Source organism: Lynx canadensis, chromosome A2, assembly GCF_007474595.2.
Source record: "Lynx canadensis isolate LIC74 chromosome A2, mLynCan4.pri.v2, whole genome shotgun sequence".
NCBI classification, from domain to species: domain Eukaryota; kingdom Metazoa; phylum Chordata; class Mammalia; order Carnivora; family Felidae; genus Lynx; species Lynx canadensis.
In genome coordinates, this window is record NC_044304.2 from 54106886 (window position 1) to 54131244 (window position 24359).

General features: G+C 55.4%; 1 protein-coding gene across 1 annotated transcript in view; it reads right to left on the minus strand.

Moving 5' to 3' along the window:
• The window catches only part of PLXND1 (plexin D1), a 61798-nt gene that overhangs the window by 24039 nt on the left and 13400 nt on the right, over nucleotides 1-24359 (minus strand). The window contains exons 2-13 of the mRNA XM_030307463.1: nucleotides 17739-17915; nucleotides 14906-15037; nucleotides 14547-14647; nucleotides 14327-14456; nucleotides 12676-12853; nucleotides 12421-12529; nucleotides 11867-11969; nucleotides 5569-5670; nucleotides 3012-3101; nucleotides 2683-2776; nucleotides 1284-1438; nucleotides 99-250 (exon numbers count right to left, since the gene is read on the minus strand). Coding sequence (XP_030163323.1) covers nucleotides 99-250; nucleotides 1284-1438; nucleotides 2683-2776; nucleotides 3012-3101; nucleotides 5569-5670; nucleotides 11867-11969; nucleotides 12421-12529; nucleotides 12676-12853; nucleotides 14327-14456; nucleotides 14547-14647; nucleotides 14906-15037; nucleotides 17739-17915 — 1523 coding nt within the window. The remainder of the gene's footprint in view (nucleotides 1-98; nucleotides 251-1283; nucleotides 1439-2682; nucleotides 2777-3011; nucleotides 3102-5568; nucleotides 5671-11866; nucleotides 11970-12420; nucleotides 12530-12675; nucleotides 12854-14326; nucleotides 14457-14546; nucleotides 14648-14905; nucleotides 15038-17738; nucleotides 17916-24359) is intronic.

Consider the following 24359-nt stretch of genomic DNA (forward strand, 5'->3'; position numbering starts at 1 on the left):
GGGAGAGGGGAGGGCAGAGCTGTGGTTGGCACTGTTGGGAGGGGCGGGGGGGACGCTAGAGGTCATTCAGAACAGCCCTGGGGACTGCCACTACTCACTCCTCCGACACAGTGTATCTGTCAGCCAGTGGCTCACAGGCCACGCTGCCAATCCACACGCCATGGGCCACGTCGCTAAGCCGCCGGCCTAGGTTCCTGCCTCGGATGGTCAACAGGGTCCCGCCGTCCAAGGGGCCACTCAGGGGCTCAATCTGCCAGGTGACCAGAGGACGAATGATGTTCTGAGGCTGGGACGTCAGCAGCTTTCCCCACCCACTGCTGCACACACCCAGGCAAGTGCACGTACACCTGCTGCTCAGGAGGAGGTACGGAGGCTCTGAGGGGGTGGGGGCCGCTGCTCACTGGACAGGTCACGGGGGCTGCCAGTGAGGATGTGCCCACATGGGTCTGGGGATGTGAGTGTGCAAAGTCAATGACACCTGCGGAGGGTGGGGGCTTCTGTGGACAACGCAGTCTGCTCCCAGTGGCCATGTCTGACCACATGATCTCGCAACCCAGCCAGAGCTGACTGGGTCAGGGATGGGCACCTGACCCAGCCTACGCCAATGAGAATCCTTCCGCCGGACTTCGTCTTAGCTAAAACTCAGGCTCGGTTGTGATTGCCGGCCTCACTTATCACCATACCAGCAGGGTTTCCCCGACCTCACCATAAAAACTAGAGGCTGGGGGCACCTGGGGGGCTCTGTCAGTTACACGTCCGACTTCGGCTCGGGTCACAGTCTCACGGTTTGTGTGTTCGAGCCCCACATTGGGCTGTCTGCTGTCAGCACGGAGCCCGCTTCAGATCCTCTGTCCCCCTCTGTCTCTGCCCCTCCCTTGCTTGCTCCCTCTCTTTCTCTCTCTTTCAAAAATAAACATGAAAAGAAAACAACTAGAGACTAGCGCTAGCATCTTTTCCGGCCCAGACTCCCTGCTTCACTCTATTTTTCTCCATAGCACTTATCGCCTTCTATATATAAATTATTTATTTCCTTACTTATTACTGCCCACCCTCCTCCCCCACTAAAACATTAGCTCCGTGTTGGGGTGGCACTTTGTTCACTGCTGTGTCTCCAGCACCCAGCGGCCCTGGCACCCAGCAGGCGCTCCCCAGGTGATCCTGCATGCATACGGCTGGTTATGTGCAAGCACGTGTGTCACAGGTCTGAGAGCCCGTGTGGGGCGCTGTGTGTCGCACACGCAGGCATGCGGGTGCGACAGGCCTCCGTGGGTGGGGGTGCTTACCGCGCGGATCTCGGGGGCGGGGCAGGTGCCAGGCAGGGGCTGCAGGGGCCCTCGCAGGCGGCAGCCGTCACTCCACACACACAGATGTCCCAGGTCCTCCCGGCCTAGGCACTGAGAACAGTCAGGGCTGCCCATGGCGCAGTTATAGACCTCCACTGGGAGAGACACAGAGACAGCATGGGTCAGCACCCCCCGTCACCACTGTGCCCTTTGCATTCACTCACCATCACCCAGAGGTGGGTTCTGGTTCTCCAAACTCCCCAGAGCCTTTGCTAAGCACAGTGCAGCCACAGCCTCATTAATAGTATCTGTCCACACCATGATTCTACCAGGTGGGAGCTCTTTGTTTGTTTGGGGTTTTTAAAATTTTTTAATGTTTATTTTTGAGAGAAAGAGAGAGAGAGAGAGAGAGAGAGAGAGAGAGACCGACCGACCATGAGCAGGGGAGGGGCAGAGAGAGGAGGAGACACAGAATCCAAAGCAGGCTCCAAGCTCCAAGCCATCAGCACAGAGCCCAACGTGGGGCCTGAATCCATGAACTGGGAGATCATGACCTGAGCCAAAGTCAGATGCTTAACTGACTGAGCCACCCAGGCACCCCAGCAGGAGCTCTTTATTAGCCCCATTTGACAGGTAAGAGACCGAGGCTCAGAGGGGAGGACTGACTTGCTCAAGGTCACAAAGCCTGTGAGCGGCAGGCCCGAGATTCACACCCAGGCCTGGGTGGGTCTGTTTACCCACCAGTGGGGCTCTGGGATGCTAGGGGATCACTGAGCAATGTGGGCAGTGGGCACCAGGGCCTCAGACCCTCGGAGTGGCCCAAGCAGGAGTGCTGGGAGGGTTCTTCAGGGTCTTGGGTATGCAGGTTGGTTCTTCTAGAGTCTGTCTCTGGGACCTTCATGGTGGGGACAGGGGGGCGGATGGTGGTGCCATATCCACTAGGGATATCTGAGGCTCCCCATGAATAGACAGACTCTTAAAGAATTGATTCAATATGTATAATAACAGTAAGGACACCAATCGCCATTTGGGGCGTGCTGACTGTGCCCCAGTCACAACTGTAAGATCTGTGTGCATCGTCTCAGCAAATCCTCACCAAGCTTTCTGTAAAAGGGCCTGTGCCTCATGTCACATGGCTGAGAAACAGAAGGCCAAGCAAGCGCCTGAAGCTGCACAGCCATCGGCATACAGATGTCCAGCCCACAATAGCTGTTCAATGAATAAGAACTGAGTGACCAGGTACAGAACGGCAAGGCTGGGATCTGAGACCCTGTGTGTTAGGGAAACACAGGGCGGGACATCTGTGACTGTGCGGTGGGCACTGGATAAGTCCCTCAAGGTAGAGCCCCACCCATTAAGGCTGAATCCCCAGTGGCCATAGGGCCGTAGGGGCTCCCACCTGTTATGGGGTCAGGGCTGTCCAAGAATCGGGCTGGCTGCCCCTTTAGTTGGAGGCTGAGTGGAAACATCTGGCTCTTCTGGGTCGTGTGCAGCTGCAAAAGGACAAGAAAGAGCATGAGGGGTGTGAGTGGTGTCTAGGTCTCTGCTGGGGGGAGGGGATGCATGTCATGGAGACAGAAGAGGGCAGGGCTGTTGAGGATAAGGGGATCAAAAGGAGGAGGGGGATAAGGTGGGAAGGAAGGAGTATAGCGTCTGGACTTATGCAGGCCTTCCTACCGCCCGCCCCCCCCCCCCCCCCCCCCCCCCGCCCAGAGCCACATCACTTACCACCACTTGGTTGCAGTGTGCAGTAGATTCATTCACCCATACGGCTTCAAAGATCTCCTCCGGCCCAAAGCTACATTCTAGGGCTGCACCCTAGGAGAAATGGGGTTGCTGAGGAGAGGCAGATCAGCACCCACTGCTCTCTAACTCCAACTTGTCATGGACTGCTGCCCAGAGTAGTGGGCTGAGCCCTTTTATCAGGCCCCTACTCCTCCAGAATGTCCTTCCTGGCCTTCAGGTCCAATGATGGAAGGAGGGAGGCAAGGAGTACATGAACACCTGGAACCTGTTGCTCCCCATGCGACTAAAAGCTTCACCAATATCTCCCGATGGCCTAAACCAACGGCCTTTTACCCGGCTCATAAAAATCCAATTCTTTAGCATGACTGCCATTCAAGGTTCATCCCAGTAAGACCCCACCTGTTCTTTGACTCTTACTACCCCCCACCTCTGTCCCCCAGGGCCGATGCCCCAGCCACAGCAGGACACTCTTGGACATGGCACAGGCTGCCCTGCCCCTGGGCCTTTGTCCCGGCTGTTCCTCCTACCCAAACAACTTGTCTCCCCTTTAGCCACCCAGCAAAACACAACACAGCCCTCAGCATCCAGCTCAAATTGTCTCATGTTCCAAAGACTTCCCAGAGCCCCCTTAAATCAGGTGGGTGCCCCTCATTTGATCATTCATTCATTCATTTAGCAATGAATATTTGGGTGCATGTTAGGGGCTCTAGGAGGCTCCTAAAGCCTGCCTGCACGCTGTATGTTGAGGACCACCCTTATCTCCCTGCCCAGGCTCTTTTTACACTGGTCTTGCCACCCACTGGGAAGGGTTAGGGTTGGGTCTCAGCCCCTGTGACACCTCCAAGGGCAGTGGGTGGCAGTAAAAGAGCTCAGGTTCCATCGGTTTGAATCCTACCTTCTGCCTTTCCTAGCTGTGCAACCCTGTGCAAGTGGCTCTCCTTTCTGAGCCTTGGTTTCCTAAATTTTGCAATGGAAACACACATTCCTACTCTGCAGGGTTGCTGGGGAAACGAGATCATGTATCTTTAGTGGGTTGCACACTGTGGGTGACTAATATACGCTGGCTGTTAGTATGCAGGAGGTGCTCAATAAATGTTTGTTGACTTAAATACACAGGCCCCAACTCCCCAGTCTTATCTTGCCCAACACAGGCCTCCAGGGAACAGTATCAATAAATATTTGCTGACTGAACAAACTCAGGTTTCATGTGTATTAGTCCAGCCTCGTGGCAGGACTTCCTGTTTATGTCCCTGTTGTTAGCACATGTGACACCCTGAGGAGAAAGCAGGTCAGCACACCCCTCCCCTCTGGCCTACCCCCTCTCCCGCTTCACTCTGAAGCTAACACAGGAAGGTGGCTATTGACAGGGCTGCAAGCACATTTGCCCATGCTGAGCCAGAAGGTGGGTCAGCTCAGGCTTCAGCCACTCAGCATAGCAGGCCCAGCCTGTCCTGAGGCTCCCCAGAGTACAGGCTCAGCAAACAGGAAGGGGGCTCTGCCCCTTCCTGCCCTTAGTGTTCTAGAAGCAGGTCGAGGGCCAGGATCACTGAGGCACACTGGGGGCAGACACATGCCTCCTGGTTACGGGACCCGAACCCAGGGCTTGGGCCTCCCCACGCCAGGCTCCTGTAGCCCCAGGGAGCAGCACCGCCCTTCATACCAGACCAGGCCCCTTCATACTCCTGAGGCTCTGTTCCAACCACTGCAGGAGGGAGTCTGAGGGCTGAGGGCACTGCCCACACAGAGCTCCAGCCCCAGCCACAAGGCTGCCTGACACATCCCAGATGCCTGGCACGTGGCCCCCACGTGCGACAGCTGTCACAGGCCTTCGCTCCCCCTTGGAAGCAACAGATGGCGAGTCCCTAGGAGCTGGGGAGGGGGATGGCTGGCACACTTCCAGAACTCGTCAACGCTTCCCACCAAGATGCTCTTCCAGGAGGGACCCAGAAAGGAGCTGAATCTCCTCCTCCCCATGCGTGGGTGCAGAGGTGACGGCAGATTGTAGGGAAGAGCACTTTCTCAGGAGTCCAGTGCTAGGGTGCAAGTCAAGCCCTACGTCGTGTACCTAGAGTCATCTACTTCTCCTTTCTGGATCTCATTTTTCCCATCTGGATAATGGGGAATAGGGCAGCACAGGGGTTGTCTGGACATTCTTCAGGTAAGACATGTCAGCCATGAACTGAGGAAATGTGTGCAGAATAACAAGTCAGCCTAGGGGGTAGGGCCGGCAGGACATGGACAGTGCCCAACCATGGGCTGCAGCCCAGCTATGCCAGGAGAGCTTTACAGAGTAGGGGAGTCTGGGGGTCCTGGCCAGGGTTTCCCTCAGGAGCTGTTAGCAGCTTGCTGTCCCTTGGGCTGGGCCCTCCCCATCCACTTCCCTTTCCTCTAACCCCCTGCAAACACAGTGGGGCTCTCTCAAACAGAATCTGGAAACTCAGAGAAACAAAACCAAGGTGTGGGTGGAGGGACCAGAGCATGGGTCCTCATCCAGAACAGCATTCTCCTGCCCCCACTCCCAGGCCTGGCCTCCACCTACCTGGAAGGCAGCATTGGCTAGATGCACGGGGATGCTCTGTAAGCTGCCTGTGGGCATGGGTGCCAGGCGTGAGGGCAGGATCTGGGGGCAGTCCTGAGGGCTCTGCAGTCAAAACACAACGAGGTAAGGGTGATGCGGGAGCACTTCAGAAGAGACAGGATTCACGGCCATGCCAGCCAGCCTACTGTCGCAGCCTGCCTCCCCAGGGAAGTACTTGCCAGCCTGCACAGTGAGGAAACACCAGTAACAAAATCACAGCAGCCGCCACCACCGAGGGCAATGTGCCCAGTGCCTCCCACACACCGTCTCTTTTGACCCTCATGACAAGCCTACAGGCAGGCTTTATCGGCCCCATTTTATAGATGATGAAACGGAAGCATTCCACGATGATGTAACCTGCCCAGCGATGGAACCAGTCCCGCCACGGCTGTTCCAGGGCATACTTTGCAGAGGAGGTCAGGAGGCTGGGGTTGAGGGCTGGCCCCCCTCCCCATCTCTGGGCCTCATCTTTCCCAGCTATAAAATGAGGGGCTGCACCCATTCTCTGAGACCACGCCCAGCTCCGAAATGCGGTTTCCAGGATGACACATGTTAAATGATTCAGAAAAAGAACTCCAAATTTCTGAACAGCCCACGGGAAACAGGCTATGAGGACCCTGGTGTCCCGAGGCTCCACACCTCTCCCCACTTCTGCAGGTGAGAGTCCCAGCCTCCGGGCAGAGGCGCCAGCCCCCCAAGAGTCCCGGGCAGGCCTGGGCATCAGCATTCTCACATTGGCAGTACAGCCACGGAGGCCTGGTGGAGCAGGGGCCACTTCGAAAAAGGAAAGAAGTTAGGGGCGCCAGGTGGCTCAGTTGGTTGAGCGTCTGACTTTGACCCAGGTCATGATCTCACAGGTCGGTTCATGAGTTTGAGCCCCACACTGGGCTCACTGCTGTCAGCAAAGAGCCCGCCTCAGATCCTCTGTCCCCCTCTCTCTGCCCCTGTCTCACACTCTCTCTCTCAAAAATAAATAAACATTGAAAAAAAAAAAAAAAAGGAAAGAAGTTAGGGGTGCCTGGGTGGCTCATTCAGCCGAGCGTCCAACTTTGGCTCAGGTTATGATCTCACGGCTCATGAGTTTGAGCTCACATCAGGCTCTCTGCTCTCTGCTTCAGATCCTCTCCCACGCCCCCACCCTCTCTGTGCCCCTCCCCGGCTCGTGCTAGCACCCACACTCTCTCTCAAAAATAAATAAACATTTAAATTTAAAAAAGGAAAAAAGTTAGGGAGGGAGGGCAGGCAAGAGCTGGAGGTTCAGAAACATGGCGATGTACCTGCGGTCAGAGGGCAGAGCTGGTCTGTGAACTCCCACTGTCTGACTCCCAGGCCAGAAACAGACACCAGGAAGCAGGGCTGTGCCCACCATGCCACCTAGTGACCTCTCTGAGCTTACAAGTCTGGAGCCCCCACCCCGCACTGTTGTTCAGACCTGAGGGCCCCACTGGGCCATGTTCTGCCTCCTCACACTCTGAGCCTGACCTGCTGAGACCCTGAGAGAAGGGGAGATTGGGACCCTGCAGCCGCCACACCATACCAAGGGCTGACCATCCCAGCCTAGAGGTCTGGCTGGGAACACAATGATCCATGTGTGTCCACCTTGAGGTCAGCCAGCCAGGGCAAAGGCCTCTGAGGATAGAACTTGGAGGCCTCCCTGGGTCTTTTCTCCTTACTGCTAATCAGACAGGGAGCTCCCTGAGGGGAACCCTGGGGGGCTCGGCATAACACTGGACCCTGAGGAGATGCCAGTAACAATAAATGATGACCATGCCCACATCAGAGATAGTCACCAGCTCACACAGCCCTCACTGTGCTCCTGGACAATTCTAAGCACACCACACCGTATTAATTCACCAAATCCGAACTCCCAACAATCCTCTGAGTTAAGTATAATCATTACACCCATTTTACAGACTAGGAAATTGGGGCACAGAGAAGCAGAGCAGTTTGCCCAAGATGGAACTGGCAGCACAAGAGGCCTCTAGTTGTCCAGACTGTTTGCCGACCACCAGGCCAGAAACCTCGCCTAGACTGGTCCGTTTCCCGGGGAGCAGGGCCTGGTGCGGATCACAGAGGCCTCGGCCAGAGAAGCAACATGGCTAGGCCCGGGTGAGGCCTCCTGAGCTGACCGTCGTCCTGCGGGGCTGGGAGGGAGGAGCTTGTGTCCAGCTCAGGGTGAGCCCACACAAGCCTCTGGCCTCTGGGCTGCCATCTTCCGCAGGCTCGTGTGTAAACCCCATGGAATTTCAGGGAATGGAACCCACATGTTTGCAATCAGTTTTCATGGCTGCTGCCAGCTCTGCCTTGCAGCTGGCCGGGGGCTCTTTGGCTCTGTCTTCCCAGCTCCACCCCACCAGTGGGTAAGTGGCTGACAGGAGGGGCTGTGGGGTGAGGGTCAGAGCAGGAGTTTCCACATGAGCCCCCCCCCCCCCAAGGAAATGACGTGGAAGCATCTCTGAGGGTCCACCCCCCCCATTCTCCTTAATCCCTATCTATGATCCCATGGCTTTGGATGCTTGTACCCGTTCTACAGAGTGGACCAAGGCTAAGAGTCCTGGCACACCTTTGCCCTCCTTTGGTACCTCCCCCCAGAATTGGTTAACCCTCCACGGGGCCAGCTGGTATGTCTGCTGCTGGCCTCCAGCCCCCACCATCTGCCTCCAAGTCTGGCCTGGCCTTTGGGGAACTTCCCCCACAGGCCTGTGGTTTGGGAAGACTGACTCTACTCCCTAGCCCCAGGGATAGGCTGGTGTCCCAGGCCTGCCCTGGACTCAGCAATTGGTTCAGAGAGTGTACGTGACCCTAGTGCAGCCAGCAAAAGTCAACTCTGGGACTTCCATAGAACCAATAAGAAAGAGAAGCTCTTCTTATGTTCTGGGGCTGCCAGGAAATCAGGAGCCTGCCTGGAGCTGCTGAGGTCAACTTGCTACCAAGGGGGGAGGGCTGCCAGAGCATGAAGCCCAACCAGAGGGGCAGGGAGCCCTGAAAACATGGTCGGAACTCCTGGATCCAGCTGTACCTGAAGGTGATGCCACCACCTCTCTCCCCCGCCGCCGCCCCCCCCCCCGCCCCAGATTTCACACTCATAGGAGTCAATTAATTCTGTTGCGGCCAAGGCTAGTTTGAACTAGGGTTTCCCCCAGTGCAACCAAAGGATGGGGCCTCCCTGTCTCATCTAAGCCAAGCCATCGACACCTCAGAAGGAGGCTGAGTGGCTTCTCCCCTTTGCTGGAGCGCAGCACAGGGCAGACCCTGCAGGTTCAGGAAACCACGGCCAATCGACCACACTGCAGGCAGAGGAATAAGGACAGCTGCTGAGTCAGCAGTGCCAAAAGCCACAATCAACCCGGACAGGAGCCCAGTGGGTGCTGGTTCACAGAGGACCTCACCTGTACCCACACTGGGACTCACAGACTCTCTCACTGTCTCTCCCACATTCAAGGGTCAAGAACTGATGTCCCAATCCAGCATGGCTGGCCCAGACCCTAAACCCATCTTGCCCAGTCCCTTTCTACTGTTCTGCATCCTCACAGCCCCCTAAACTGCCCCTTGTTCCTACCAAACCACTCTCCCCACTGGCTCCGAATGAAGTCCAATTTCACGGTGGCATCCACGCCAGGCTCCCCAGGAAGGGGGCCTACTGTCCTATCTCTCCTCCCCTCCTCTAAAACACCGCACCCTCTTCCTGGCACCCTCCACTCCTCCACATCCTCCTTCTGCACTAGGGAAGTGCAGGAGACTCCCTAGTGACAGGAAACTCAGCCCCTAGCACCTCCCCAGGGACACCTCCCTGGCCTAACCCAAGTCCTACTGTCTCCTCCCAGCTCTCGAGGGGTGCAGGCAGATGTGCAAACTCCCCTGTCCACCACCTGACCAGAAACATGTCACCTGCAGGCCTAACAGAGACATAAATAAATGCCACCTTAAGTATCAGTCAGAGACTTCTGCAGGCCTGGGGAGGGGGCTGCCTCTTCTCTTGCTAGATTACCATAGTCCTCTAAGACAGACCCTCTCTGGGGCTCCAATCCCAGTTCCTGCTAGATTACCATAATCCTCTAAGACAGACTCTCTCTGGGCCCACCGCTCCAGCTCCTGGCCCCCAGAGCTGCAGACCTGGGGGAGATGGCTTATGGGGTGCTGCCTCAGAAACACCTCTAGACTGAGCTCCTATGCATCTGTCAGGACCCTGCACAAAAGTCCCCCTCCCAGAGAAGTGCTCCCTGGCCCACCCAGCAAAGTAGCCACCCGCTCCTGAGAAGGATAGTGGCCTTTTAATGAGTACCTACTATGTGCCACATATGGAGTTGGTGCCTCACAGGTGCAATTCAAGACTCCCAGCACAGCAAAGTAAGGCCATTTTATAGTAGTAAAATGTACAATTACACAGTAAGTAAAATAGGAGATGGGGAAACAGGCACAGAGAGGTTCAGGAGCTTGACCAGGATCACACAGCTACAACTCACACCTCAGGCCCTTGGCTCATGATGGGGAGGGCAGAACTATGTCTAACTGGGTTCCTTCCCAGTGCCTGCTACAGACCCAGTCATACAAAGGGTGCCCAATAAATGCTGGATAACCGTGTTGAGCCTGTGGGTCCTCCTCAACAGCCATCAGGCTGCCAGCACGAATGCTTCATGTTTCACATTTATTGAGCCCCTCTGTGTACCCAGCCCTGGGCTGGGGGCTAGAAGATGTGGACCCTAAAAAAGAGCAGGACTCCTGCTTGGCCCGGACTCCAACACAGGGGCCCAGGGGCCTCCTCTATGGTTTGGCCACACAGACTCCACTGGATCTCTCTCCCAGGGCCAGAAGCCCCACATTATTGTCTCGGTTCTTTGAGGTAAGCTCCTGGATGACCCTTCTTCAAAGCAGTTCAGAGGCTTAGGCAGGAGGTGCAGAGACGAGAGGGCTCCAGGTGTGGGCCATGGAGCCCCTCCTTAGCATCTGAACACTGATCTGTACCTGCTTGGAGGGTTCCTGATGAGATTCTCTGAGCCCAGAGCCAAGAGGCTGGGGGTTCAGATGCTCTGGGGACTGGGCCCGCTTCCCTGGGACACATGCTAGGAAGCAGTGCCCCCAGGACCCTATTTGCTACCTCAGTTGTCCCATCTGGAAAGTGGGCGGGAGCATCTCCTTCCTGGGGAGAGGAGCCTCAGGCAGGGACTCAGTGCCTCACCCTGACCCCTCACAGCCCTGATACAAGACAGAGGCTCCAGCAGCCAGGTCTGAGAGGGGATGAGCTGTAGTCTCAGAACCTCGACACCCTCTCCCACCCCAGTGTAGCCATCCCACCTGGCTGAGCATCACCGCCCCAGCCAAAGCCTCATTTGGTCATCCCTGGTAAGGCTAGGATGGCCTTAGAAGCTTTTGGGGCAATGGCAGAAGGCCACCCTGCAAGTGAACACACGGCAGAAACCAACCAGGCGCAAGGTATGTGGCATTTCCATTTGTACTTCTCCCCGTCCGCCAACTCTCCCCGCCACGCCCACCCTGGTGTAATTGATTCAATCCAGCCATCCCACAGCACCAGGGAGGGCCTGGATCCTGGCCAGCGGAGAATCAGCCTATAGAGCTCACGGGACCAGCATAAGCAACAGGACCTGGGAGCGTGTGGCTCCTGAGACCAGCTCACCTTCTCTGCTCAGGGACAGCCATGGCATCACCTGCTCCAGGGTCCCCAGCACCCATGGGGAGACCAAGCCAGGGGCCTTTCAGCCCACCTCCTGATCTTGGGAAGGAAGGAGAACATGGGCGCCAAGCCAGCGGGGCTTAGATTCAAGGTCCCAGTCTGGTATTTCCTGGCCTCAGGGACAACTGCCCTGAGCCCGCAGGGTTGTTGAAAATGTTACAGGTAAAATTTCAAACTAGCCAGTACTGACACGGTGTGTAGAAAGGAGCCCTCCTACTACAGGTGGGAGTTAAAACTGGCTCAGGCTTTCTGGAGGCAGTTGAGTCAAAGATGTAAAAATGTGGCCACGCTTTCACCCCAATATGCCATTTCTAGGAGTTCGTCTCCAGGGAATAATCAAGGACGCACGCCATGCCCTGTCTATATCAGAACACAAAAAAGAAATGGGAAGTGATCGGTACATCCAACAACAGGGGATTGGTTAAATGTGCTGTTATGTGATGAGCCCAGCACAGCTGTTAAATCTGGTGCCAGGAAGAAAATTTAATGATGTGGAAATGTTCTCAACATATTAAAAAAAAAAAAAAGTAATGAAACAGGCAGAGGGCATTCCACCCAGGCCTAACTTACCACGGGATTCGGTGAGGCCTCACACCGTGACTGGTTGGAGACACAGGCATGCTGCTGGGTGCACCAGAAACAAGGCCACTGTGCTGACAGGCAGCTGGTGCAGCTGGGAGACAAGGAGCGTTTCAGACACTCGGATGCCCACCCTTCATTTCACCCCTGCCCCCAGGAACTGGGACCTAAGAGGCAGATCCCGGCCCTGGGGAGAAAGGTCTTCCTTCACCACCATCATCATCAGAGGGTGGGGCACTTTGAAGATACTGAGCTCCCTGCTATGAGAGGCATGCAAGGAGGATATAGACAAGCAGGGCCTTTAGGAGACTAAATTAAGGGTAATCAAAGCACTTCTCTCTGCCCCTGCAGCTTGAATGCCCACAGAAGCCAGGTTAGGGTGATAAAAGAGTTTGCTGCACATAAATGAGCCAGAAAATGAACAAGCGAGGGCCCTATCTGCCTCTAGCACACCACTGTTTTTCTTCCAAGGGCCTTCCTGAGAGCAGAGACCCTTCCCTGTTCCTCCTCCCACCACCCAGAGGCAAGCACCCTGACCCACTCACGCTGTGTGTGGATACACTTGTCCGATGCGGCTGCAGTTGTAGATGGTGAAATTGGCCCTGACGATATTCCGCCCGTTGACCCTCACAGACATCTCAACAATCACGTGATCTAGAATGGACCAGGGGAACCAGGGAGAGAAGGACAAAGGGGAGTCTCCCCTGACCTCAGAGGCTGTGATATCAGGACCCCCATGCCTGACATTCCATTACACCCCTTCAGGGCTGTACTCACAGCCCAGTGAGTGCGGTGCTTACCCTGGTGGGGCGGGAAGGGCGGGAACTGGTCCCTTGGCAGGAGGTTGCAGTAGGCGATCTGGTGGCCAAAGGCAGGGCCCGGGACCCGGGCCACAGTGCGGATGTTGTTCCCATAGTCACAGGCCATCTCCATGCCACTGAGGCTGGGCAGGCTGCCCGAGATCTGCAGGATCATGCCCTGGGGGCCAGGGACCCTCAGCTTGGAGAGTGGGAGCAGGCCTTTCCCCTCGGGGCCCAGCCCCCACTCTAGCAACCCTGGGAGAAGGGGTGACAGGTGGCCAGGACTCCAGGCCAGAGGGCTATATCCTACATGGGGCTCACTAGGCCTCAGTTTCCTCATCTGCAAAATGAAAATGACCATCTTACAGTAGTCAAGGAGGCTTTGAGTCATCTGGTCCCTGGGACTTCTCTGACCTCATCTCCTAATATTCTCTCAAATCTACCAATCTGTTCTCACCTCAGGGCCTCTGCACTGGCAGTTCCCTTGGCCCAGAACACTCTTCCCAGATACCCACCTAACTCACCTACTTCATCTTTGCTCAAATGTAACATCTGCACCATGGGCCTAGCTCCAGCCTCGTCTAAAATGTCGACACTCCGCCACTCATTCCCCACCCCTCTCTCTCTTCTGCACCCTTTTCCCCACAGTACTTTTCACCATCTTGCCATCCTATCTTGCACGTTCTCTCGCTCCACAAGCATGTCAGCTGCTCAAGGACCAGGGCTTTTTCTGTCTTGTTCATTGCTGTGTCCCCAGAGTCTAGAACTGCTGTTAGCACATAGTAGGTGCTCAATGATCTATGTGATGAACGAATAAATGAATGGATGTATGGACAAACCTGTGCCTGGTCTGCTTGTGGACATAAAACATGTGAAGGGCTCTGTGATACAGAGTGCGGAGTGGGTGCAGAGGAGTCCCAGACCCCACCTGGCCCATTAGAACCACCATCTCCCCACTGTTGATAGGTGAGGATAGCCAGCCGCAGGGAGGTCACTGAGGGCAGGGCTGAGTGGGGCCCAGGCCTGCCTGTCCCTCAGCCCTCCCCAGACTGCCTGCTATGGGTGGGGAGGGGGCTGTGGCAGCTCCAGGCCTTCCTGAGCTCAGGCGAGGCAGGGAGTCCCTGCCTCCACACTGCAGATTCATCTGATCTGTTTCCGAGCACAAGAAATAGCAGCCTGGCACTTGGTGGTCCCTCTGACCCCTACCTGTACCGGGCCCGGGAAGAGGCAGGGGGTTGGGCACTGACTCTCCTTGTATCCTCCAACTTGCTCCCTCCCTCTTGAGACTCTGGAGCCTGCCTCTGTTGAGTTCAAATCCCAGCTCTGCTCCTCCCTAGCTGTATGACCATGAGCAAGTCACTTTACCTCTCGGTGCCTCAATTTCCTCCTCTGAAAAACGGGGATGTTAAGAGCATCCACTTCACAGAGTTGTATAAGGACCAACACAGGTGGACATCATGCACACGGCAAGTGTGGGCACTCAGTAAGTGCTCAGTAAAGCCCAGTCATTCTCATTCCTTGCCTCCAGGTCCCAGGGGCACTGGGGGCAGGAGTCTCTACCTCTCAGGGCTTGGGGGCCAGGTGAAGGGCAGCTCCCCACCCTGTGTCCCCTCCCCACCCCGAGCTGAGTCCCAGCTCCCCCGGGACTCACTGGATACTCCTGGTGCACGTCGATCTCTGCAGGCAGGACAGTCATGGCGGGACAGCGGCTGGGGCCCTCGCTGGCACTGGTCCAGAAATGCTGCTGGCTGTAGTTGGCGCAGTCTTGCTGCAGGGTGCACCTGGTGCGGCATGGCACAGGTCAGGACCCCGGCGGGCCCCTGGCCCCACTGCAGCTGCCCACACCCAGCCTCTGCCCCCGGGAGCCTCACCGTGTCTCCAGGGCACACCAGCCACAGTAGGCGTCGGCTGCACCCACGCAGTCCCCGCAGGTGGCGTGCACAGCACAGGCGGCGACTCTCACCCTGGCCATCTAGAGGCAGAGGGGAGGGCCCAGCTCAGCGGGGCTGCCGGCCTCTGCCCGGGGAATCGGCAGTGGCGAGGGCCACGAGAGGCCGGGGAAATTGAGGCTCGACGCTTCAACAGGGGAAATTAGGGGAAACAGGGCTTCCCTGCAGAGGTGATGTGTACACAGGGAAGGCGTGGGAAGGGAAGGCGCCCCTGGTGGGAGGCAGAGAGGAAGAAAGCCCACGTGTCCTGGGACCCCGTCAGGCCAGGGCTCTGGCCTTACCTGATGGGACGTCATCAGATAAAGGTAACCGGGGTCTGCTGGGTCGAACTGCATGACGTGGTGCACAGGCTCCCCGTAGGCCACCGTCACCACCCGCCTGCTCACCACCTGCATGCTCTCGTTCAGGTTGATCTGTGGGGGTGGGACGTGGCCGTCAGGGTGATGGGGCACTGGGAGGGTGCCCACGGCAGGGGATATGCCCCTGGAGGTGGGGATCTGACTCAGGCTTGGGGTCTCAGCCTCATCTTATTGCAGACCTTCTAGGACTGGTGGGAAATCACAGACATATAAGGGGGGTGGTGGCTTTGGCCTCTCCACCTTTGCCTCTGCTGTGGCCCCACCAGGAACTCCCTCCCTGACTGATCTTCTCCATCACATCCCGCCCTGGGAATACATGCAGACCTTACACTTTACAAAAGATTCTCTGGGCAGCTGTCTGGCATCATGCCTAAGAGCAGGGATGTGGGTTTGAATTCCAGCTTTGACATTTACGTGCTGTACAAACGTACAGGTTGTCACTTCCCCTCTGGGAGCCTCGGCTTCCTGACCTACTAGGACTAATGACGGCACCCGCCCCTCGGGACGGTGGTAAGCACAGATGGAGAAGATGCCTGCGAAGTGCTGATGGGGCCACACTTCTCATGCCTCCCCTCTTGTGCCCATTTCACAGATGAGGAGATGGAGGCCCAGAGAGGCTACAGACTTGGTGAGAGTCATAAAATGAAGACACTTCAGGGTCACAGTGCAAGCCCAGGCCTATCTGACCCCACAGTCCAAGGATGAGGCTAGAGGGTGGGGTCCACGGTCCTGGCAGGAGGAAGACCAGGACCAGCTGAGGCCTGGAAGCTTCTCTGGCTCTGAGAGTCCCTCTGCATGTCCTCCTGAGGACAGACAATGTCCACAAGAGCCCCATCAAACTTTGTTCTTTTTCAGCTGGCCCCTCACACTTCCAACACATTGCCTTGTCTAAGGCCCTGCCAGGCCCTGACTTGGGACCAGTAGTTTAGATGTCTCCCTGGGCCTCCTACTGCCTGGCCTTCTCTGTAGGCTCCAAACCTTTGGTAGCTCCCGCCTGCTTACGGAATAAACTTGTTCTGGTATTCAAGGCCCCGACAACCAACCCCAACTTACTCCGCCAGGCTCATTTCCACCCATTCAACCCAACACAAGCATTCCAGCCTGTAGGCCTTTATCCACGCTGTGCTCCCTGCTGGAGTATTTCTCTTCCTCCACTTTCAGCCAGGATCTGTCCTCCCAGGGCCTCTTCTGGAAGAGTTTCTCAAATGCCCTCCACACACCAAATTAAAATTACTCTCTTCCCAGGCTCCCACAGGCTCTGTTCCAGCCCAAGACATCACCTGTCCCAGGTGACCTCTGGGTAGGGTCTGCCCAGGCAGCCTGGCCCCTGCTCAGTCTCCGACCTGCTCCTGCCCTTGCCCCAGGCACCCGGCAGACACTTGGTTTATTTCTACTCCTTCAAACGTCTATTGAGCACCTACTGTGCTCCAGAGCCTGGGCTAGATGCTATGATCTAAGCCCCGAGCAGGGAAGGGCTGGTGGGAGAAGGTGGTGCCCAGCGCAGGGTGGTGGGTAAAGAGGCCTGGGTCAAGGGGTCATGTGGGCTCCTGGTCAGCTGGCCCAGGGGCAGCTGTGTGACTTCGGGGCAGTCGTTTCCCCTCTTGGAGGTTTAGCGTCCTCACCTGGGAAATGGGGATCCTGGCACTACCTGCTTCACAGGGGACAGCAGACTCTGACCACAGTCTGGGATGGTCTGGCTCATTTCCCTCATGACAGATGAGGAAACTGAGGCTCAGGGTGAGAAGCAGCCACCCCCAGGTCACACAGCTGGGACCAGCAGAGCCAGGATCCAAATCCAAGTATCTGACCCCAAAACATGAGTCTCACTGTCTAAGGACCCTCACTGGGACTTCAAAGGCTGAGAAGGATGCCCACCCCACCCCATTCCCTCCCTGCTCCCTGTGACACCTGCACCTTTCACCACTGCTAGCAGGCCAGCTAAGGTCCCGGGGCCAGGTGGCCAGGGCTTCAATCCCCAGCCTACCCCTTGGCCCGTGGCGTCCGCCTGGGCAGCTGAGGGAATTGAGTTATCAGATCTGAGTCAATTAGGCCAGGGCCTGGCACACACTGGAGCTGTGCCAGGCAGCTGACTTTCCTAACAGGCAGAGGGTGGGACGTGGCTGGGAGGAAGCCGGCCCAGGCCCTGGAAAGCCCTTCCTACCCCATGGTGGGGAAAGCAGGTGCCTCTCATCCTTCCCAGCTCCACGAGTGTTGGGGCCAGGCATCATCACCTCCAGAAACCAGTCATCTTGGTTGGGGAGATCTTCCGAGGGCAGCCAGCCAGGTGGGGGAGGGAAGGGCAATGAGAGCCCCCACTTGCCAGGCTGTGGCCTTCACCCGTCAAAGCCTAACAGCAGTCTCAAGAGCCAGGGCTTACAACCCTTCCCAGATGGGGAAACTGAGGCCCAGAGAGAGAAAGTGCATTGCCCAAGGTCAAGTAGCCAGCAAGCGGCAGAGCCTAGAGACTTGAACTCAGATCCCTCTGCTTCAAAGCCCAAGTCCTAGAGACCAGAGGGAAGGGCCCTCTCTCAGGCCTGGTTTCCTTCTTCTGCAGGACAAGGCAATTTGTTATGAGCAAGAGTAGAAGAAACAGATGTGAAAAATGCTTTGTAAACTGTAAGGTGTCAGGCAAACCAGAGAAAATGAAGGCCAGTATTAGACCTGTAGTGTCCACCTGTGCAGCCTACCCAGGCTCAGCCTCCCCCCACACCCTCCATCTCCCTCAGACTCCCCAGCCCTGACCCCCCAGCCCTACCTTGAGCAGCCGCCCACTGACTGTGCCCAGGAAGACCACTGTGTAGTTGCTGACACTGGCCACGGCCACAGAGGAGAGGCCCGGGGCTCGGAACACAGGTGTGGCCTTCAAGGGCTGCAGGACGGACAGTGGGTGCTGCAGGTGCGCAGCCCCACAGTCCAGTTGCTCCGGCTGCAGCTGGAAGAGAAGCAATATGTCACACCTTGGCTCTAGAAACTTCTTTGGCTCCATGCCCACACTGTATGTCAGACCTCAGCATCAGAGCTTTAAAATCACGCTGCCGTTTTACACGCCCTGCTCTGGGCTGGGGCCCAAACATAAGCAGGACCCTATCCCTGATCGCAGACGGACCCCTGACCTCAGCTTCAGTCCCAGAGCTGCCTCGGAGACATGACATTTCAGGTAGTAAGAACCACATAGGAAAAGTTATGGGACGGAGGCAAGAAGAGCCGGCAACGGGGCAAGGTCAGGAGGCCGGGAAGGTGAGGACAGGGTGAGGCCTGCACATCCTCATGACCTTGGAGCTGCCCCTCCTGACGGATCACAGCGGGCAGAGCAGAGGAGCCCACACCAGACCATCCTCTGCTTCAACTTACCTGCTGATACCCAAGAGGTATCCCTCCTGCCTTGGCTGGGTCTCAACAGCAACCAGGGGGGTTTCCTTCTCCCAGGTCCTCTGCTCTGACCCCGGCACCACCATCCAAGTTCCCAACAGCTCACCAGACCCCAGACTGAGCCCCTCTCCTCCTTGCCCAAGATATATCCCCCCACCTGCCCACATCACAGATGGGCAAACGAAGGCAAGGCGAGTCCAAAGGCACAGCCCTGCCATCTGCATCAGCCCAGTGCCACCCCCAGTGGCGACCCAGTCCCACCGCACACTGGAGTGAGACCAACGCAGCTGGTGACCCCAGTCCCCAGCCACTCCCTGGACTCATTCCCACCTCCCCCCGTGTCTTGTTGCTTCTTCCAAAGGGTCCTTGTACAGTTTGCACAAAGATACAAAACAGGCCTCCAGGATGCACCTTTGAGAAGATAACTGCGCAAATCCACAAGGATGCAGACACAAGCATGGTTTAGAAGAGGAGGTGGGGGAACACAACCTCAGTGTCCAGCAGGATTGAGCATGAAAATAATGGCGCATGGTCCAGGAGGGCTGCCCCCACCCCTTGGTGACACCTCAGATTTGTATGGATTATGACGGAAAGATAGCTGGCTGAGAAAAGTCACAGGATATCATAGGGACCATTTTGGTAAAGCTAGTGCATACACAATGAGGTAACGGTCACAACAGTAGACACATTAACAGGCTGTGTTTACGGAGAACTGAGATTGTACCAGGACTGTGCATCGACTTCCTAAATCCCGGCAGCCCTATGAGGTCCCATGTCACAGATGGGGAAACTGAGACTCACAGGGGAAGGGGCCTGCTCTGGATCAGTTGCAATGTCGTTCTTCTGCGACGAAAAACTGGCAGCAGACTTGAGCCACACCTCGGCCCCCTGGAGGATGGGATGTGGGCATCGGCGGGTCTGAGCAGGGATTCAGAAGGTTACCAGAATGTAGCATCAGAACTGGCTTTAGGGTGTAGCCTTAGAGTCATTTTGCTGTGGCTTAAAAAAAATTTTCTTGGGGTGCCTGGGTGGCTCAGTCGGTTAAGCGGCTGACTTCGGCTCAAGTCATGATCTCGCAGTCCGTGAGTTTGAGCCCCGCGTCAGGCTCTGTGCTGACAGCTCAGAGCCTGGAGCCTGTTTCAGATTCTGTGTCTCCCTCTCTCTCTGACCTTCCCCCATTCATGCTCTGTCTCTCTCTGTCTCAAAAATAAATAAACGTTTAAAAAAATTTAAAAAAAAACATTAAAAAAAATTTTCTTAACGTTTATCCATTTTTGAGAGAGACAGAGACAGAGACAGAGCACAAACTGGGGAGGGGCAGTGAGAGGGAGACACAGAATCTGAAGCAGGCTCCAGGCTCTGAGCTGTCAGCACAGAGCCCAACGTGGGACTCAAATTCACAAACCATGAGATCATCATACCTGAGCTGAAGTCGGACATCAACCGACTGAGCCACCCAGGCACCCCCCAAAATTATTTTTTTTCTTTTTGTTTTAACTTTTATTTATTATTGAGAGACAGAGAGAGACAGAGCATGAGCGGGGGAGGGGCAGAGAGCAAGGGAGACACAGAATCTGAAGCAGGCTCCAGGCTCTGAGCTGTCAGCACAGAGCCCAAGTGGGGCTCGAAACCACAAACCACGAGATCATGACATGAGTCGAAGCTGGATGCTTAACTGATTGAGCTACCCAGGCGTCCCTGTTGTGTTTTGTTTTTTTTTTAAATTTCTCATTTATGCTTTTTGTAAGCCTAAGCCACTGGTGATGTGCCCGTATGGGTTTTGCTCTACAGCTCAGCTAGTTTTCAAAAACAAACAATAAATACGAGGTCCGCCCATCCTTGGGTGAATAAATACAATTTGGGGCCCCACAGGCTTCCAGGTGGGGCCTGTATCCCACAGCGTCCCTGGGGGGCCAGGCCCTGAGCCCAGAGGTGGGGGAGGGTGGAGCTGGGGCCACCCGGAGGCAGGACCCATGAGTGGGTGGTCTTCCCCAGGATGGCTGGAGGTGAGCAGGCAAGCCACCTCACTTCTTCGAGCCGCAGTTTATTCAACTATTAGGTAGGTACATCTCTTGCACCCTCCCTCACAAGAACAGGATGAGATCATTCACCATGAAGCACCTGCACTGTGTGTAAATGCTCCAGAAGTATTGTCAGACACTGTTGCCATTTCAGATATGAGTGTCACTAAAATGATTATTATAAAGTGGAATTTGGAACAAATTGTGCCTACTTCAAAAGTTTTCCAGCTGGACTGCCCAGGAGCACTTTAAGTTAGCCCCTCTGGTCTGGGCCCACTCTGGCCTCAACCTGTCCCCCTGAACAAGGGAGCCCTTTAAAAATGCAAAGAAATGGGTGCCTGGCTGGCTCAGTTGGTTAAGCATACGGCTTCGACTCAGGTCATGATCTCCTGGTTTGTGAGTTTGAGCCCCACATAGGGCTCTGTGCTGACGGTTCAGAGTCTGGAGCCTGCTTTGGACTCTGTGTCTCCCTCTCTCTCTGCCCCTCCCCCACTTGCACGCTGTCTCTCTCTCTCTGTCAAAAATAAATAAACATTAAAAAAATGTAAAAATTTTTAAAAAATGCAAAGAGGTCTCTCCTGCTTGAAACTTCTGATGGTTTACACAACACTCAGAATAAACACTGGATCCTAATCCTCCCTTCAGGGGCTATGAGCCCATCTAAGCCCATCCCATACCTTCCTCACCCACACTCCTCCACTCCAGCCACATGGGCCTCATTTCTGTTGCTCATACACTGGGCCCTGCCTCAGGGCCTTTGCCCTTGCTGTTCCCTCTGCCTGGGGTGTCATTCCCAGACAGTGTCTGGGGTGTCACAGAGTTGGCTCCTTCTTGTCTTTCAGCTTCAGACCTACCCTGCCTGACTTCATTCTGTATGCCCGAGGTGGGGGTCAGCTGTGGAAAGAGGGTGCGGAACCATTTCCCTGGCCGCCTCTCCCAGGTCCTGGGCTCACCCCTCAGCAGTCCTGCAGCTGCAGGGAAGAGGTGAGGGGGGCACTGTCAGCAAGCAGGCAGGAGAGTGGGCACTTGGGCCCAAGGCCTGCCACGAGGGAAGCTTCTACTAGGGGTTACATAACTTTGCTTCACTGAATATGGATTACTTGCGTCATGAAATAATAAGCTGTTTTAAAATTAAAATTGTAAACCCTTGCCTGGGGGACATGATTTTCCTCCCTGAGCTCTGAGAGAGGGGGAGGGAAGGGAAGACCCGGGAGGCGCCAGATGACACCTCTGGGGTTTTCTGCCCTGGGCCTTGCAATGGGGGACCCCAGCCAGCCAAGAGAAGCCGGACAAGGCACCCAGATCACAGTGATTTGTGGGCTGGGCGGCAGAGTGGATGAGGCAGGAGCACGCTGGGAATCCAGCTCTCGCCTGCCCGCCCTGACGTTCACAAGCCATTAATTCTGTACCGAAGGAATTTTCTAAAAAGCCTTTCCTCCAACTTTTTTTTTTCTTATCCTAAAAATAAAATCTAAAAAAAAATTTTTAAAGGAGAAGTAACCCCTGTCAGCTGCTCTGAATGATCTGTGCTCCGAGGGGGAAGCTGACTCCCCGACCGGCAGGAGAGATCACAAGGCTGCAAACTGGCTCAAAAGTGGAAGCTGGGAGACGTGTCCACCAAGCAGGCGGGAAATGCCTCCCCTGCTGGGGGAGTGGGCTGCAGGCTTGGGAAAGAGGAGACAGTGGCCTTGGGGACGGGACAGCCAGCCCAAGTGTGGCCTCAGCCGAACTTGGTCTCCAGGGGCAGTTAGCTCCACAGGCTCAAAATACCGCCCGGACCCTATGACAGACACTGTCTGAAATTCCTCCCCTAGCACCCGCCTTCTTTCAAGTCTCACTTTGCGTAGGTCTTTCAAAACACAAATGCCCCTGAGAGCAGGGGAGGGCCGGCCGATCACAGCAGTCCCCTCCAATCCAGTGGAGCCACCATTCCAGGCACAAAACTGGTTAACTCCTCTCCGGAATAAAACCCTTCTCCAGCTCCTGGCTGTCCTTAGGAGCAAGCCTGGCATTCAAGGCCTTTGGATCTGGTTCCAACCGCTTAAGCTTCAAGTCTTGCTCTTTTCCTCTGTCCCACCCTCTGCTCTGACCACACCAACCTCTGCAATTCCTCAAATGTGGCCACACCTTCCCACCAGGGCTCCTGATCCTTCATAATGTTATTCCCTCAGCAGCCAATGCCCTTCCCACACCTCTGAGCCCTCATACTTCCCCTGGCCCATCAGTCCCCCTTGTCTTGACTCATGCTATTCCCTTTGTCAGACATGCCCAGGCAGCAAGTTTTTCACCAGCTTTCAAGATGTGCCTCAAAACACACACACACACACACACACACACACACACACACACACACCCTCTTCTGTGACAGCACTGTTCTGGTCACCACTTTCATTTATCATGATAGCATAAACATGAGCTTCTCCAGGGTGGAGACTACACTCCAGTGTGAGTGTTTCCTAAAGAAAGGAGACTAATTTTGACTAAAGTGTGATTGACTGTATTCAGCTGCTGCTTTTCCAGAGATTGAGAGCAACACTGCCATGCTGGGTGCTGGAGAACGAGACCGACATATGGGCCAACCGTATGCCTAGTGTGTGTGTGGCAACATGGGAATCGGGTGCTCAGACCCAGGCGGCACCTGGCTGCTACTTTTAGTTCCTCTAAAAGCCTCAGTTTCTCCCTCTCTGAAATGGGATGAGCAATAGCTGGCTGCTGGTCTCAGCTTTTTCCTGAGAGCAGGACACACCCTCCCTCTTCAGCTAGCTGCCTCCTGGGGCCAAAGCTCTGCTCTGCCCACTCTCCCATTAAAACTCTGACATATTGATTTCACTACCAACTGTAATTGTGTTGACTTTCTCTTCCCAGGAAGCCAGTGGGAGCACGAGCTTCAAGAGCCCAGTTTCTCAGGCCTCTGCATCCTGCCCACGGACCCCACCAAACCTCAGCCCCACCGCAGGTGGCTCCGAGGAGGATGAGGCGGCAATGGGGGGCCGGCGTGGCAGGCTGCAAGGCCCAGTGGTTCCGTCCTGGCTATAGACTACACCGGCTGTTGGGGCTTTGTGCTTGGGAATTGAGGGCACTTTTCCGCCTCAAGTTTTTGATGGTTATTGAATCAAGATCCCAGGAAAGTGAAGTTTAACTGTGAGGACCCGGAAGGGCGCAATGGCTTTTGGGTATTAAAAAATATACCTGGGCTGGGGCTGGACCAAACCCCCTTCTATTCACCCTCCACGGTGGCCAAAGGGAGCTTTTAAAACTGCAAAGCACTAAATGCAATGTGGGACCCTGGAAAAGAAAAAAAGAATATTCGTGGAGTAAAGTCTGGAGTTCAGTTGAGAGTAAAGTATTAAGTTGGTTTCTTGGTTTTGACAAATGTACCATGGGAATGTAGAACCTTAGCAATGGGGAAAACGGGAAGGAGGGTACGCAGGAACTATCTGTCTTTGTACCTTTCCTATACATCTAAAATTATTCCAAAATAAAAAGGTTATTTAAAAAAACAAACAAGCAGGGGCGCCTTGGTTAAGTGTCCAATTTCAGCTCAGGTCATGATCTCAAGGTTCATGGGTTTGAGTCCCACGCTGGGCTCTGTGCTGACAGCTCAGAGCCTGGAGCCTGCTTCAGATTCTGTGTGTGTGTGTGTGTGTGTGTGTGTGTGTGTGTGTGTGTGTGTGCCCCTCTCCCGCTCTCATTCTGTCTCTCTCTCTCTCTCTCTCTCAAAAATAAATAAACATTAAAAAATTTTGGGGCGCCTGGGTGGCTTGGTCGGTTAAGCGTCCGACTTCGGCTCAGGTCATGATCTCACGGTCCGTGAGTCCGAGCCCCACGTCGGGCTCTGTGCTGACACTCAGAGCCTGGGGCTTGTTTCGGATTCTGTGTCTCCCTCTCTCTCTGACCCTGCCCCGTTCATGCTCTCTCTCTGTCTCAAAAATAAATAAACGTTAAAAAAAAATTTAAAAAAAAATTTTTTTTAAAGAAAAAACCAA